Source organism: Macrotis lagotis, chromosome 1 (genome assembly GCF_037893015.1).
Source record: "Macrotis lagotis isolate mMagLag1 chromosome 1, bilby.v1.9.chrom.fasta, whole genome shotgun sequence".
Taxonomy (NCBI): Eukaryota; Metazoa; Chordata; class Mammalia; order Peramelemorphia; family Peramelidae; genus Macrotis; species Macrotis lagotis.
Genome location: NC_133658.1, coordinates 925025334 through 925042540, shown reverse-complemented (window position 1 = coordinate 925042540; position 17207 = coordinate 925025334). Strand labels below are relative to the sequence as shown.

General features: G+C 43.2%; 1 protein-coding gene and 1 pseudogene across 1 annotated transcript; both read right to left on the bottom strand.

Moving 5' to 3' along the window:
- Positions 1-3486: 3486 nt before the first annotated feature.
- Positions 3487-6494, bottom strand: LOC141510029 (platelet glycoprotein VI-like). Its single transcript, XM_074219998.1, has 5 exons — positions 6379-6494; positions 6073-6108; positions 5601-5879; positions 4902-5186; positions 3487-4040 (listed from the first exon to the last, which is right to left on the bottom strand). The coding sequence occupies exons 1-5, from the start codon at positions 6410-6412 to the stop codon at positions 3949-3951; spliced, it is 726 nt and encodes a 241-aa protein (XP_074076099.1). The 5' UTR covers positions 6413-6494; the 3' UTR covers positions 3487-3948.
- An 8965-nt stretch (positions 6495-15459) lies between these two features.
- Positions 15460-16036, bottom strand: LOC141510031 (coiled-coil domain-containing protein 90B, mitochondrial pseudogene; annotated as a pseudogene).
- Positions 16037-17207: the final 1171 nt, after the last annotated feature.

The window sequence follows — 17207 nt, the reverse complement described above, 5'->3', positions numbered from 1 at the left end:
AGCATTCCATCAACCATGTCATGGCCCCAGTGAGGAATGAAGGATGGGAAGCCAGTCTTTGTCCTTGCCACTTTTGGACAGTGCTAATTGTTAGAAAGATTTTCCTGATATCAGTACTGTCTTGTTCAGTGGGCACCTTGGCTGTGGAAAGGGACAGAAAAAGATATTTGTATAAGGAAGATCATTAGAATTCACTTGAGAAGAAACACAGTCCTTCAGATAGAAAATAGCTTCTTCTGAGTCTGTAAGAAAACTGCCCCTTGGCTAAAGGACCTATTTGATAAACAGCTAATGAGTCATGTAAAGATAGCTGCAGGTTTTTGTGTTTGTTACTGTGCTACCCATTGTGTGTAGATGGGAAGCACACTGGTGGGGTCCCAGGAACTATGGTGGTGAGCCTGTGTTTCCCTTCTCCCCTTGCCTTATCCTCAGACCTTGAGACAGAGGCGACTTGTAGCAGCATCATCGCGACTTGTAGCAGCATCATTGCAACTGTAGCCACCATGTGGGCTTTGCTGGAACCAGTTCATGCCTGCTGTTAAATTTTTGATGTGAACATTTACCCCTTACAGACGATCAAATACTATAAATGAGGACTTGTTAGAAGGAGAAAATGATAATGATGCAGATTAAACTTAAAAATGTGTCCCATGTACTTTTTTTTCCTCAGAGAGCTGAGGTGGGGAGGGGAGGGGGAGGGAGGGAGAAGAGAGAGGAGAGGGGAGGAGAGAGGACAGGGGAGAGGGGAAAAGGGAGAGAGGAGAGAGAATAGAGGAGAGGGAGGGGGAGAAGGGAGAAGGGGTGAGGGAGAGAGAGGCACACAGAGACAGAGGCAGAATCAGAGAGACAAAGAGAGTCAGAGAGAGAGAGAGAGAGAGAGAGAGAGAGAGAGAGAGAGAGAGAGAGAGAGAGAGAGAGAGAAAGAGAGAGAGAGAGAGTTGTGGAAGCCACAATGGGAATATGAGAATAGTGCTCAGGATACACTGATAGCAGAGTGTCCTCATTTATGTTGACTTGGCAATAGAATGCCCACCTTATCTGTACTCAGCCTGCTACCAAACTGATTGTTAGACAGTAACCTTTGTGATTGTTGGCAACACAAATTTAAAAGTGAGATATGCCCTGCCCTCAAGGAGTTTATATCTCATCGGGGAGTGACACTACCCAAGTGAAGAATCTAGGGTGTCACTGAAGTTTTAAGTCAAAGTGATTAGAAGTTAATGGAAAGCTCTGTAGTCAAAGGAATATTGGGAAGGGGAGGGAAGAATGAGTTTTATTTTAGACTTGAGATACCAATAGGACTTCCAGTTCCAGAATTTCAAAAGACAATTGATGATGTGATAGTGGAATGGAGAGGTGTGGTTGGAGATAGAGATCTGATAATCATTGGAATAGAGAAGATAATCAAACTAAGAGGATTTGATGAGGTCATTGAGTAAGATAGTATTGAAGGAGAAGAGGAGGGGCCATGATGAGGCTTTGAATGCCCATAGGAGGTAGCTATTCAAGTCTCTGAAAACTTGTCCACATCTATTTGCCTTCCACTGGACTTTGAAAGATTTTGGTGGGTTTAAGATAATTTTGTATTTATTGTCTTTCTGCTTCCATGTCTCCTTAATCCTAAGTGGAGGTCACTCAGTGAGAGCATTTTTTTAAAAATAAAAAGTCACTAAATCCTAAAAAATCCCTGAGGTCTTGAAGATTCTCTGAGTGTGACCAAGTCAGAAATGTTCCTGCTTTCCTTGGGTCAGTGCTCACATAGTGTGACTCATATCCTTGAGGTTCTATAGAATTAGCCCTCATCAATGGAAGATTTGAGCAATTTTTTTCAAGCTTATCTAAGTCTTAGACATTCTTCATGTCCTTCTAAATCTTCTCCAAAGACCATGATAAGATCATAGCAACTGGCATGTTTACATCTGCAACTAACTTTTTGGTTTTTGGAAAGCAGAAGATAATCCTGAAATGTCTCTAGGAATGCTCTCAATACATATAGCTGGGCAATGAAGTCAGTCTTGTCTCTCTCTGCCATAGAGCTCTGGTAGGAGCCATACAGATCCAAAATGGAAAGCCACTGACTGTCTAGCATTTAATCTAGGGTATCAGGAACTCTTGGTATGATATATTGGTCTATCTTTGGTTCTTTGGGTCAAGTCATAGAAATCAACATATAAATGTATCTTTCTATTCTTCATTGATAGCATCAATGCACGTGGTCTATTGTCTTATATTGGACTCTGGAATGAGGTCATTATTTTCTTGAGATGTTCTCCTGATATAATTCATCACAGACAAGGATTATTCTAGATTTTTCTATCACTGAGTTGACTCTTTGAAGTCTCTCCTTGGGCACATCCCACATCCCTAGTCGTATATTGAGAATACATTCATCTTTTTGATAAACTTCTTTCTCAACTCCCCTGGACTGGGAAATGTAAGTGTAAATCAGTTCCTTGGATCTACTGCTGAAACTAAAAGGCCAGGTTCTCATGTTTTTCTCTGTGACAATGATTCTGTTTTCCCAAAGACTTTTTTTTTTTTAGGTTTTTTTGCAAGGCAAATGGGGTTAAGTGGTTTGCCCAAGGCCACACAGCTAGGCAATTATTAAGTATCTGAGATCTGATTTGAACCCAAGTACTCCTGACTCCAGGGCTGGTGCTTTATCCACTAAGCCAACTAGCTGCCCCTCCCATAGACTTCTTTGCAAGTCATCATATAGTTTGTCATATCCAGTGAGTATAATCCATAAACAGGAATTGATTCCAATTAAAACTGTTATTTCTTTTATGCAAGTTGGATCTGGGCATACCAGGATCCAGTAATATCTTCAGCTAATTCTAAAATTACTTCAGTGCATCCCAGATAATAATAGATGTTGTCACTCAAACCTTTAAGATCAAAAACCTTCAAAAGACTGTATAGGTAGGTACTTTCTTCAAATGACTTTCACAGAGTGATTAGAGGTCACTGGTACTCCATGGCCCTGTGTTCTCAATGTTCAATCACCCCTTTATGAGATCCTTCTAGTCCTGATGGGGAAAAAAATTTAGGATTGCCGGTGAAACTATGAGGCTGGATCTTTCTTCTACTTTCCTGGTCTCATTTTCTTCTTCCAGAGTTGGTCCTATAGTTCATAACTTTTCTACCATCCATGTAATGGTAGATTCTTCCCAGAACCATGTAGACTATGATTGGCCATTTTTCCATATCTTATTGATATCCTTCTGTGAGTGATATTCATGTCTCAGCGCAACTGACCTTCCTTTCCCTAGTCTTTTCTAGGTATGATAGATTCATCCTTGGGTCCATTTCCCTTGACAGTTACTGAACCACTATCTATAGAGCTGTGAAGTCCATTCCCTAGGAACCACAAAGTAAATGTCCTCTAGGTGACTGGGGTTTAGTATTTGTCATTAAACACATCTTTACTTGATAACCACCTGCTCAAATGACTCTATTGAATCTATCAGTTTGTCACATGGTAATCTTTAGGAACCATTTATATTGCCTTTAGATGGAAAACAAGCAATTGTCACAAGACTTCAGTCACAAAAATGACTGAAAAGTTGAGAGAATACAAGATTTGCACTTTGTTTTTGTTGATTTTTTTTTAAATATCTCATGAATATGTTAGAATTATACAAGATTCCTTGATAGAGGCAACCACAGAGATAACTATAAGGAAAAAGGGTTCTGGTTTCTGTGATTTTCCCCACCTCAAAGGTGAGGACATGGGTGGTGGGAAACCTCCAAGGTTGATAAGGTGTGGTCAGGGATAGGTGAAGGGACAAGGGATTTGAGTAGAGTAGATGATGTGTAGACAGTAAATCATGTCTTCTTCCTGTTCCAGGACTATGCAGCTGGAGCACTAAGTGGATTTGCTCTTCCCAGTTCATTTGAACCCAGTGCTCAGACCTGGGCTGCTTCATGGTGTTTCCTCTGGCAGTACTAAGCCTCAACCAGGAAGGTCCCCAGGATGAAAAGGATCAGTCCAGCTAGACTGAGGCAGATGAACTTTGCCCTGGTGTAATCCTGGGGGGCTATATTTTGGGGAAGAAAGATGTCACTGAGACAGGTATGTCTTCCTTATTCCTACACATGCTATGATGAGAGCATGGGGGTCTTCACCATGGGATGGGGAGAAAGCTTGGATGTGTGGGAGAAAGGTGAGGAGATCTGGGAAGGAGTGTGGCTTAACTGACTCTTCTTCCCCCATAGCCTTTTCTTTTCCTTGCCCTGGGTCAGCCTTTGTGACCTCCTCCCTAGCCAGGATGCTGCTGTCCTCACTATTTCTCACCTTTTCCCTCTATGATCCTGGTTCCATGGGGGACAAATAGCCCTGTCCTTTAAACCTTCAATCTTCTCCAGGCTTTTCCTTGAACCTTCTGATCCAGCAATGGCACCCCAGATCAGGATTAGGGGAGGCAGAGTTACTAAGAGTCTCTAGTTACTTACTAGCTGGTTAGTCTATTGGTCCCCAGAGCTTGTGGCAATTTGAAGGTACAGATCATTCCCAGGAGTTCATGGGAATGGGATGAGGAGTGGGGAAAAAAGACAGGGCTCCTTTTACTTATTTCTGCTCTCCTCCTTTCCCCCACTTCTTCCCCTTCCCCTTCCCTCCCTATTTTAACATGGTCCAGGCTCTCCCTTCACAATTTTCTCCATGTCCTATTCAGAAGTTCTCCCTTCCTCACTCTTTCCTTACCTCTCAAGTCCTTCCTCCTATCTCTCTACCCCCCCCCCCCGGAGTGCAGGGGCTCCCTTACCACACATTGCCCAGATTCTGGGCTTCCAAGAGTAGAACAAGGGAAGGGAAGGGAAGAAGCATTTATTAAGGGGCCTGTATCAACTTGGCCACAGTAGAACATGATGGACTGGTAGTTGGGCTGGGACTTGCTCACCTATGACCCTGAGCTCCAGTGGATCACTGGGGGCTGTCCAGAGGAGGGGCTTCTGACTGTGAAAACTGTAGCATCGGTAGACCCCTCCATGGGCAGCAGCCACAGAAGGGAGGATGAAATCTGGCTGCTCTCCAATTTCCCAGGTCTGGGGGGATTTGGCCCCTTCCTCCTTATATAGAACAAAACGGTCAAATTTGGATTCTGCCTGACACCAGAGGGTCACTTTTTGACCTGAGACCAGTTCGGAGCTGGGCAGTGCTGAGAAGGAGGGCTTGCTGTATAGACCTGGGGGAGGAGAGCCTGCAGTTAGGAGATCCACCCTCCCTTTCCTGTCTGGGTCTAAGCTGGGAGAAGGTCCTAGGGGTCTCTAGGGCTCTAGCCTACTCTTTCCTTTCTTGATGATGATGAATGGGCTGGGAGAGCCCCCATCCTCTCCCAAGGTAGCTCAAGTTACCCTGTTTCCTAATGGGTTGAGGGGCCCATGTAAAACTGCATCTGGCTCTGGGAGAAGGGGCAGGGTAAAAGAAAGCTGGGGGGGGGGGGCGGGAGCATTGTCTAGGTGCTGACCTGGAGTATGCGACCTCCCCAGAGCCACCATTGTGTAGAGGGTCCCAGGGTCTGGCTGCCAACAGAGGGGGAGGGAGACCCAGACCTAAGCCTGACTGAAGGATGGGGCTGGGTCCAGGGGATCTTCCTCACCTGTCACCACCAGCTTCAGAGGCTCACTGCCTTCTGACCAGTAAGACCCATTGTAGTAGAAACAGAAATAGCTCCCTGCAGTGTCCTGGGTCACAGAGGAGATGGGGAACTCTGCCTCGTTCCTCCCTACCGCAGCTTTCTTTTGGGACTCCGAGCTTCCTTTCTTCTTTAGAAAATACCAAGAAGATCCCAGAGCCCCCCTGCACCAGAGTGTCACCGGATCCCCATAGGGGACCAGAGTCCCTGGCTGAGCCCGGAGGGAGGGTTGAGGGAGGGTTTCTGAAAGATAATAAGAGCCTGAAAGTCTAGCTCTACCTCCCTACCCTTCCCTGCTGTCACCAGGCTCTGCTCCAAGAGACTTCTGCTAGAAACATGCCCATCTGCCCCCCCCCCCCCCCAGTCTCTCAGGCAGGGCAGAGTCAGGATCAGGGCAGTGGAGTGGGGAGCAGGGAGAGATGAAGAAGGAGCTTACCTGCCTCAATCCTGATCCTAAGGCCCAGACATAGTCCTGTTGGAGAAGACCCCCATTAGCCATGACTCACCACACCCTCCTCTGAGGGAAAGGAGGCAGAAGGCCTGGGGACTTCTCTGAGAAGGATTGTGGGGGGATCAGGAGATGTGGGGTACAGCCCTACCCTTTCCCTCCATTCACCATGCTTCCGCTAGCAAATCAATTCTTCTCTGTCAAAGATGGGTGAATGTGGGCAAGGGAGGCTCCCATCTATCTGGGAGAACCTCTCATCCAGGGTCTCCTGGGATCCCCCTCCCCAGGACTCACCAAAGCACACCAGGGTGATGGGAGTGGGGGCCATGGTATACCCAGTCTCTGATGAGAGGTAGCCTTGATCTCTGGTTGGACCAACAGGCAGAGGCACAGGATGTGGGCAGAGTCAGTTTGTTCTGTTTCTCAATCTCCCAGTTCCTCCTCCTGCAGGGTTTACATCTCAGGGGCAGAGTAATGTGGGTCAGGAGACACTCACTCAACCACCACAAGCTCTGGGTGGCTTCTTAGGGACTATCAAACTCCACCAGAGTGGGGCTACAGAAAGAATTCTGAGTGGAGTGTGAGGAAGCCCCAGTGTGGCAGCTGGCTCTGATCCAGACTGTCTGGGTGGTCTTGGTCTATACCCCAAGCTTCTGGGCTGCAGTTTTCTCTTGTCTTCAGTGAGCCCTTCTGTTGTCTTTAAGATGCTCCAATCATTGATCTTATTCTTGTGCCCTGGTCCTGCCTCTGCCCTCATTCTAGACCTAAATCTCCTCTTTTTAAAAAGCTGATTAATGTGTGAAGGTGAGGTTGAAACTACCCATATCTTAACTAACTGAATCAGTCAGAACTGAGTGGGAAAGGTCTTCACACCCCAGAAATCAATCCAAGCAATTATATGGGAGATATTGGATCATGTCCGGAAAGTATGTATAAAAGATTCCTAGCACAAACATTTAAGCAATTGGTTCCAGTTCCTCTTTGAGAAGCAAGGAGAGGGCTGAGTGGGAGCAGAGAAAGAGATATCGGGGACTTACCATCTCTTCTTTTTATTTTTTGAAGGCAATTGGAGTTAAGTGACTTGCCCAGGGTCACACAGCTAGTCTATCTGAGGCCAGATTTAAACTCATGTCCTCCTGAATCCAGGACTGACACTCTACCCACCCCAAAACCATCATCTCTACAGGTGTCTTTGTTATGTAATGGTAAATTAATTTGGCCTCAACCACAGAGGTCAGGACTTAAATAGATACAGATGTAAATTTAAGGGTAGTCAAAGAATCCAACTCTTGCTTAAGTGGTAGGAATTTTCCTACCTGGGGGCTCAGAGCTATTACAATAACTTGAAATTTTTCATCTAAAATAACTTCCTAAAATTGAGGAGGAAGGAGCCAATAGAACTTTGGCAACTACAATATTGCTTCTTAGATTTAAAATGAACTAATTATGGGAACTGTTTTACAATTTTTTGTTTTAGGTTTTTGCAAGGCAAATGGGGTTAAGTGGATTGCCCGAGGCCACACAGCTAGGTAATTATTAAGTGTCTGAGGCCGGATTTGAACTCAGGGACTCCTGACTCAAGGGCTGGTGCTCTATCCACTGTACCATGTAGCCACCCCACTGTGCCACCTAGCTGCCCCAGTTTTACAATTCTTACATCTTTACCTTATATGACTTGGATGTAGCAGAGTCAATCATATAACAACTGAGTCCGTCAGTTAATCAACAACCATTTATTAATGGGAATATAGAGAGGTAAAAACTTTGATCCTGCCTTCAAGGAGCTCACATTCTAATGGAGAAAGCAACATGAATAAAATTGTGAAGATTTTTTTTGTGGGAGGTGAATTAGAGTTGAGTTTTGAAGGAAGCCAGGGAAAACAGAGGGTAGAGGTGAGGAAAGACAGTCAGTAAAAGACTAGAAGAACTTAGGAACAGCCAATGGGCTAGTGTAGCTGGATCCTAGGTCCATGAAAGAAAATGAAGGTAAGAACACACAAAAATGAAGACATGGTGTAATAGAACAGGGCCATGTTGTAAAGGGCATTGGAGTCCTACACTTGATCTTAGCCACAAGGTCGAGAAATGATGAATTTTTTAATTTCCTTTTTTTTTTTTTACAAGGCAATGGGGTTAAGTAATTGCCCAAGGTCACACAGCTAGGTATTACTAAGTATCTGAGGCTGGATTTGAACTCAGGTACTTCTGACTCCAGGGCCAGGGCTCTATGCACTGCACCATCTAGCTGCCCCAAGGGCATTGAATTCCAAACAGATTTTTTTCTTTTTAAATCTTGCAGTTAGTAGGGAGCCACTGGAGTTTCTTGACTGGGGAAGGGATGCAATGACATGGTAAGACCACTCTTGGCTGAGAGAGAATGAACTGGAGTGAGGAGAGACTCAAGGGAAGGAGACACAATAGAAGGCTTTGGCAATAGTCTAGGTGGGAAGAGATGAGGGTCTGTGTGAGGGTGGGCACTATGTGAGTGGAGAGAAGGGGACTTTCATGAGAGATGTGTTGAAGGGAGAAAAATGACAGTAGATTGCATATGTGGGATGAGTGAGAAGCTGTAAGCCTTGGTGGTTGGGAGGATATTGGTGATGGGAACTATAACAGGGAAATTTGGAAGAGTGGAGAGTTTGAGAAGAGTCATGGCTTCTGTTGAATTTCAACTTCTGTTCTTAGTCAATAGCCATTTAGGGGAACTGAAGGATTTAGTGGGAGGGGGGGAGATGAGTTTAGAAAGACCAGTCGAAGGGAATAGGATCCAAACACCACAGAAATCTTCCTGGAAGGAACCTCAAAACCCATTTCAGCCCAAACTCATTTTACTATTGGAGAAACTGAAGCTTACCCAAGAGGCAGACCAGGGCCTCTAACTTAAAAGTCAGAGTTCTTGCCCCCGAAAACCATGGCTAACTGGGTGCGGACTCGGAAGTATTAAGTCTGAGCTGTTGGTGAGACAGGTGGTAGGGAGAGTCCTGGGAGGGATTTAGGGATATGGAGCTAGAGGAGAGATGGGGCTTGGATAGGCATATCTGGAAGTCCTTTGTGGCCCCCAGGACAGTCTTGGAGGGAGTAAGGCCTGAGCCCTGCATCTCTCTCTGTCTCTGTTTCCTCTTCTCTGAAATAGGAATGATGATATCACCTGCCTCCCGGGACTGGGAGCTTCAAGTGAGAGAATGTATTATAAAGTGTCTCCAATACATTACAACGCCTTGTAAATGCTTTTCACATTCTTCCTCCTTCTCTTCCTCCTCTCCCTCCTCCTGTCATTGCTGTGAATAGGAAATTTCTCTCCCTCTCTCTCCCTCTCTCTGTCTCCCTGTCTCTCTCTGTCTCCCTGTCTCTCTCTGTCTCCCTGTCTCTCTCTGTCTGGTCTGTCTCTCTCTCTCCCTCTCTCCCTCTCTGTCTCTTTCTGTCTTTCCCTCCCCCCTTTCCCCTCCCCCCCCTCCCTCCCTCCCTCTCTCCCTCTCTGTCTCTGTTTGTCTCTCTGTCTCTGTCTTTCTCTCTCCATATCCACTTGGAAGAAGACAGAGCAGAGGGGCAAGGGGTCCATTCACTCTTAAGAAATAGGAGGAAAATGAGGAGCTGGCAATGGAGTCAGAGAAGGAACAGTTGAGATGTAGGAGAAAAAGCATGAGTGGGCTATGTGCGTGTGTGTCTGCCAAAGGAAGAGAAGGTGACGGTGGCTTGGAATTCTTGAAATATCTAAGTTCCCATTGGGGTGATCCTTGCTTTGGGGCAGCAGGAGGAGCTGGCAGATCACCTTGGCTCTCAGGATTGCAGAACTGGAATGCCTGATGAAAGGGCTGGGCAGTGGGTGAGGAAGGGCTTCAGAGCCTGCAGCTTCAGAAGGTGCCACTTCCTTAGGTTTCCTTTCTCCTACCCACCCAGATCCACTCTTAGGACAATTTCTCCTGGTGGTGACCCCAAAGATGTCTTATGTGCTGGGTTGGCAGGATGGATTGATCTCTACTTGCTTGTGTCCCATAGCCCTGACATGGCTGTGGGGGTCCAGCCTCCGCGGGGTCCTTGGAACCTGACAGGAGGGACAGAGTCGGCGAAATGAGTTGAGTCAACAAGTAGGTAAAGGCAGGAGCAGGTGGACTGACTGTCAGCTGCTTGGATTTGTTTTTATAGTTTCAGAATCATGTATGTTGCATGCAAGCAAGCTGAGATCATTTCCTTGGTTACAAGAGTGTAAAATTTTCATCATCAATCATATAGTTCATATGGTTACAAGTTTGATTATGTGATTACAAGTTTAAGTAATAATCGTATAGTTAATTGATTTCTTAACCCTACTCAGACCATGATGACCTCAACCTATCTGTTACCTTATTTATTACTACATTGTATAATTGTTAATTCACTTAAAGTTATTAATTAAGCAATTCTTTTCATGGAAAGTTTTTTATATTTTTTGTGTAAGTAATGTTTTTCGATACACTTCCTTAACAATCTATGGTGAGGGTCTTTGTGCTTGTCCACCCATCCGTTCACTCTTACAATAACCAATTTTTCTTTCAGGCCTTGTTGGTAGAAACCACGGTTTCTGTGACTTTTTTATTCTTTCCCATGAAACTAAGGCTGCTGGAGGTCATATATCAGTCACCTGTACTAACTATTTTCTCACCATCTTTTTCATATATTCCTGTGTAGGGTAAGGGGGGAAGAACTATTAATTTCCCTGGAATTCTGTCTGACCCATCTTGTATCTGTTTTCCCTGTCTATATTCTGACATTTCCTTGGAATTCCCAGTGTTGGGTTTTCCAGAGATTTCATAATGTTGAAGCCTTTTGTATGCCTCAGAGAGAGGCAGTCCTGTTAAATTTCGACAGAGTTTACAATCTGTTTTATTCAAGGAATTTCTCTGAAGTCCTTCCTTTATAGTCATTCCAGTATTAGGGTGAGTAAATATTGTAATCAATAATAAACCTATAAATATAGCTATGCATGAAATCCATATATATATATAATATATTGAAGAAGGAAATGTTGTTCCATCAGGCAGTGTGACTGCCTTGAGTCTTCTTGCTGCGACTGTGTCAAACAGCTTAGAGAACCTCGCTCCCAACACATGGCCTTTTCAGAGAAGTCTCCCAGGTGAGAGAGGGAGAGAGAGAGAGAGAGATGACTCTCTTACTACTGACCCCAACTCGGGTTCCATCCTGATACTTGGAGAAGAACTGAGAGGTGGATTGATACTCCTATCAGTGTCCCCTCTGCCCTTCAGAACCCCAGTTCTATGGAACTTTTCATAATCTTTCCCAGCCTAGGCCAGTCCATGTCAATCCAGGCCTAGGGTTCTTCAAAACAGAGAAAGGAAGCAAACATGGCCTACTCCATGGGGCCCCAGACTCAAGGTCTGTCTTGAACTGCCTGTCCTCAGCTACAAATAGGCAGAAGACAGAAAAGTCTGGCTCCTGGCCCAGGATGTGGTGGTAGGAACTGTCTTCTCCCATTTTAGGAATCCAGGCCCACACTTTCCCATCTGAAACCAGTGAAATGGGGAACATGATTTCTCAAGGATCCTTTGTTCTCTTTATTCAACTTGACTTGCATATTTGGGGATGAATCAGGGTTGGAAAGAGCTAATGTGTGGGCTGACAAGGAGCTATTGTTAGGACAAAACATTGGGTCAAATAGAGATCAAAATGAAACCCCACTGGACAGTGTTTAAGCTAGCATGGGAAATGCCTAGAACCTTAGCTCAATTGCTCATCCATCAGTAAGCATTAATTAACCACCTACTATGTGCTTGACCTGATGCAAGTGTTGGGGACACAAATGTGAAGAATGTAACCATGACAGGGAGCTAAGGTCTTCATGGGGTGGACAGCCTACATATTCAACATAAATATCAAGGAAATAAATACAGATAAAATCAAACACACATTTGTGAGGGAGGGTCCAAGAAGGGGGAATCAGCACAGGAGGCCTTCTGTGGAAGATGGGTTTGAAAAACAAATCCAAAGAGGGATGACTAGTGCAAAAGCATTAGAGGTGGGAGATGGGGTCTCATGTATGACAATCAGAATGAAGATTGAAAGATTGTAATGCAGAGTATTACAGGGGAGCCATGTCCAGTGAGCCTGGAAGGAAGACTGGGGCCGAGTTGGGTAGGGTTTAAAAGTTAGAGGAATTTAAACTTAATCCTCACAAGGATTCTTACCTGAGGTTCATGAACTTTATTACATTTTTTTGATAATTGTATTTCCATTTAATTGATTTCCTTTGTCATCTTGGGCATTTTATTTCATGAATTTAAAAATATGATTCTTAGAAGGGGTCCAGGGCTTTACCAGATTGACCACCTAAGGCATCCAGAACTCCTGACCCAGAGGCAATAGGGAGTCATGGGAGCTGGTTGAGTTGGGGAGTTACCTTGTCAGCTATGGACATAAGATCATGAAGGATGAACCGTGAAGGTGAGTCTTGATGCAAGGAGACCAATATGGAGGCCCTTACAATAACTGAGGTTAGTGCTCTGGGCCTGACATCAGGAACACTTGATTCAAATCTAGCCAAAGAGACTTGTTGAGGGACCTTAAGCAAATCACTTTATCTCACTCTGCTCATTTTACTCATCTATAAAATGGAATAACAGTATCTCCCTTGCAAGCTTGTTATGAGGATCAAATGAGATAATTTCTGTCGACTTGGCAACCCTAAAAGTCCATCTATATCATTGATTGTTATTATGAGGTTCATTATTTGAACACAGGAAGAGAAGGACAGGGAGGCTTGGATCAAGCTTGGGGCTTAAAGGCCCAGGCCCGGACTCTGGAGGTAGGATGACTGTCTCCAGGTAGGAGGAAGTCTAGGTCTCTCCATTGGCCTGGGCCAGTTTCATTGACTCTAACAAAGCAATTTAGCCTTGTACAATTAGGCATTATGAAATAAAGTGTTGAGGGCTGAGCCACTTGCCAAATTCACTTGGGCAGCAGAGCTGAGATTTGAAGCAAGGGTCTTTGGAAGATGCTGGGCTATCCCACTGCATCCCTCTGGAGAAGTGTGGGATGTGCTGTGAGTGGGGAACTGGGGGCAGTTGGCTGGGGTGTCACCCGTGACTTACTAGGATTAAGGGTCCCACTGGCACTGCTTTCTCACAGTATAGAAACAGGAACCTCTTTCCCCTGGAGGCTGTTCCTCCTCCAGATTTCCCCTTTTCAGTGGAGTCCATCCCCATTTTCCCAGGTGCTCTGGCTCATAAGCTGAAGGTCATCACTGTCATCTTCCTCATCTCTCTTCTGGAGGTCATAGCTGTGTCTTTTTAAAAAAAATATGTTTTTATTTGTTTTCCAATTATATACAATAGTAGTTTCTACCTATCATTTTTTGTTAAGGTTTTGAATTTTACAATTTTCCCTCCCCCTTCCCTTCCTCTCCCCATCCCCTGTTAATCTTTACAGTGTTTCCATCCTATACATTGAACAAAATTGAATGTGTTGAGAGAAAACTCCTATCCTTGAGGAAAAAATAAAATATTGGAGGGCAAAATTATGTAGTACACAGGACAACTTTTTTTTTTAATTGAAGGTAATAGTCTTTGGTCTTTGTTTAAACTCCACAATTCTTTCTCTGGATACAGATGGGATTCTCCATCGCAGATGGCCCCAAATTGTCCCTGGTTGTTGTACTGATGGAATGAGCAAGGCCATTAAGACTGACAATCAAGAACTGATGCTGAGTGAGATGAGCAGCACCAGAAAAACACTGTCCACCCTAACAGCAACATGGGGGCGATGATCAACCTTGATGGACTCCATCATTCCATCAGGGCAACAACCAGGGACAATTTTGGGCCGTCTGTGATGGAGAATACCATCTGTATCCAGAGAAAGAATTATGGACTTTGAACAAAGACCAAAGACTATTACTGTCAAATTAGAAAAAAAAAGTTATATTATATAATTTTACTATCTCATACTTTATTTTTCTTTCTTAAGGATATGATTTCTCTGTCATCACATTCAATTGAGATCAATGTATAACATGGAACCAATGTAAAGACTAACAGAATACCTTCTGTGGGGGTGGGGGAGGGAAGTAAGAATGGGGGGAAATTGTAAAACTCATATCTTTTTTTTTTTTAAAAGAAAAGTTTTGTAAACTTTAATGCTATCTTGTGGTAACTTTAAGTTTACACAGAACCAAAAGCTTACCATATCTTTCTTTACAAAATAAAACAAAACCCTCTAATCTGGCAGTCTATCATCAAGACTTTTGTTATTTGTAGTAATTCAAAGTAGCACTTCTCAATATTTAAAAAACTGAAACGTGGAGAATAGTCTAGAGAGTAAAATTGATTAAAAATTCTTCTTATATTTTCTGATGATGTAGATCTTCCTGAGTTCAAAATGACATGTCCTACCCTAATCCATATTCTTCCAATGCATAGATACCATTTCTAAATAGCATAGGATTTAAAAATCATTGCAAAACATTTTGAGGTAGGCAGGATACGTGTTATTTCATAGAAGAAGAAACAGTTCTGACTGAAATTGTTCCCCAGATCCCACCTGGGCTCATATTCAGAGGAAGATCATGAAGTTTAAAAAACCATTCCTTTTTCTAAGAGAAATATGAAATGGTCACAGGTCCCAAAAAGAGTTATTAGAAGGACTTTAAAAGTATGTTAAAATTCAAATAGGAGAGATCAAAGAAAAGTTAGGGGAAAAAAAAGTGCAATCCAAGAAAATCATAAAATAATGAAAATAAAGTCAACCAATCAAGACATTCATAAATCCATGGAAAAGAGTAACTCCTTGAAAACTAAAATTGGACAAGAGGGAGTTACATCATTATAAAAGACCAAGAAATAATAAAACAAAATCAAAAGAATAAAAAAATTGAAGAGAATGTGAAACATTTCATTAAAAAGCATAGTTTTTGGTCACTAAGAGTAAACTTCAGATTCAAATGTTAAAACTTAAAATTCAATGAGTAAAAAGTTAGACTAATCTTTTATTTTACTTAAATATCTAAACATCTTACTACTTAGTAAAACAAACCACAATAACATTCCCACAAATAGCAGATCATGATAAAAAATGAATATAGATACACTAAGTACTTAAGTTTGAGGAGTGTTTTACTCATATGTACTGAGCAGTCCAAGATGAATCCATGCCTAAATTACTTAAGTATATAGGTTATTGTAAGGAAACAATGCAGAACTACCTGCAGGTTTAAATCATAAAATTATTTTCCACCATACTTTAATTAGGTCCTGAATGACAACTTTTTGGCATAAGGGAATAAAGTCAAATAGGAATTGAGACACACCAAACTGAATCTGTTGCCAAAGTGTTATCCAAAAGTAAAGATCTTCAAATGTACCAAAAAAGCAGCTTTGCTCTTGCTAGTGGTGATACTGAGGAGCTGCTTTATTTCCAGAAGTGGTTAAATCCCAGAGCTATTGCCAGGCAAGTAAAAACAGAAGCTGCAAGATAACGAATTGTCTCAAGTTTGTTTGACTCCATCAGTGTTTTTAGTGAAGCAATTTCAATGTCACTTCTATTCCTGGTCTGTGAAATAATGTTTTTGATATGGGGATCCCTTTTGCTAAATTCAGTGGTTGCTTCCATAAGTTTCTTTTCCCGATCTGTAAAGAAATCTGTCACTCTGCTCCTCTCTAGGTTATGTCCAGTTCATTATTTGATCTCATTCGAGCAGTTTCATCTATTAGTTGTTGCTTAATTTGGGCTAGTCCAGTTTTCATTTTCTCATTCTCTGCTCTTAGATTTGCAAATTCACTTTTCTCTAAGATGACCATATCTTTCCGGATTGAAGCCAAATGTGCCATTAATTGCTGGACAGTAATTTCCTGCTGAGCTCGAGTGACCATCTCTTTATAAATTGTGTCTAGGCTGACATTTGACAGAACTGTTAATGCAAAGACAATGGTTTCTGCTTGTGCTTTCTCGAATCCTTGACTTTCCAAATCCTGAACCAATTCATGGGTATCAAAATTTAACTTCCTTTGCTCTAAAGGAGCTATGTCTACCCTCTGAATGTTGTAACTTTTCCTGAAACTAGTGGTCAGCAAACCTCTCCATGGGGCCAATGGGGCACCTGCTACACCAACGGGTCTCCCGTGAAGGGAAAGGGCCCCTGAGAGGCCCCCGTGAAGAAGCCCCAGAACCCAACGAGCCCTCATAGCTCTCAAGGCATCGAGCTTCTGGAGATAGAGCTCAAATATTTCTTAAAAAAAAATAGATTGCCCATCAACCCCATGTTGCTGTTAGGGTGTACAATGTTTTTCTGGTTCTGCTCATCTTCCTCAGCATCAGTTCATTCAAATCCCTCCAGGCTTCCCTGAATTCCCATCCCTCCTGGTTTCTAATAGAACAATAGTGTTCCATGACATACATAATACCACAGTTTGCTAAGCCATTCCCCAATTGAAGGAAATTTACTTGATTTCCAATTCTTTGCCACCCACAAACAGGGCTGCTATGAATATTGTTGTACAAGTGATGTTTTTGCCCTTTTTCATCATCTCTTCAGGGTATAGACCCAGTAGTGGTATTGCTGAATCAAAGGGTATGTACATTTTTGTTGCCTTTTGGGCATAATCCCAAATTGCTCCCCAGAAAGGTTGGATGAGTTCACAGCTCCACCAACAATGCATTAGTGTCCCAGATTTCCCACATTCCTTCCCACATTGATCATTATCCTTTCTGGTCATATTGACCAGTCTGAGAGGTGTGAGGTGGTACTCACACAGCTATTTAAGTGACTGAGACTGATTTGAATTCAAGTCTTACTGATATCTGACCCCATACTTATACACTGAGCCTCCCAGCTGCTTTAATGATAAACATTTCCAAAAAGAAATTAATTGGAAGAAAAATAGAAGAGAAATAAAATCAATAACAGTTCAGAACAGAGGGCTCTGAGGTGTCTGCCACACAGATCATGGGCACAAACTCAGGCTGAGGGTAGAGACTATCATGCTGGGGACTTGAATTGACATTTGGGGGAGTCTTTGGAAAGGTTCCCATCTCTTTCTGTCTCAGTCTCAGACTACACCACGAGCAATATCATCTGCATCATCCTGGCAGGGCTGGTCCTCATCCTGGGGAGTCCTGCTGGCAGAGACTGGGCACAG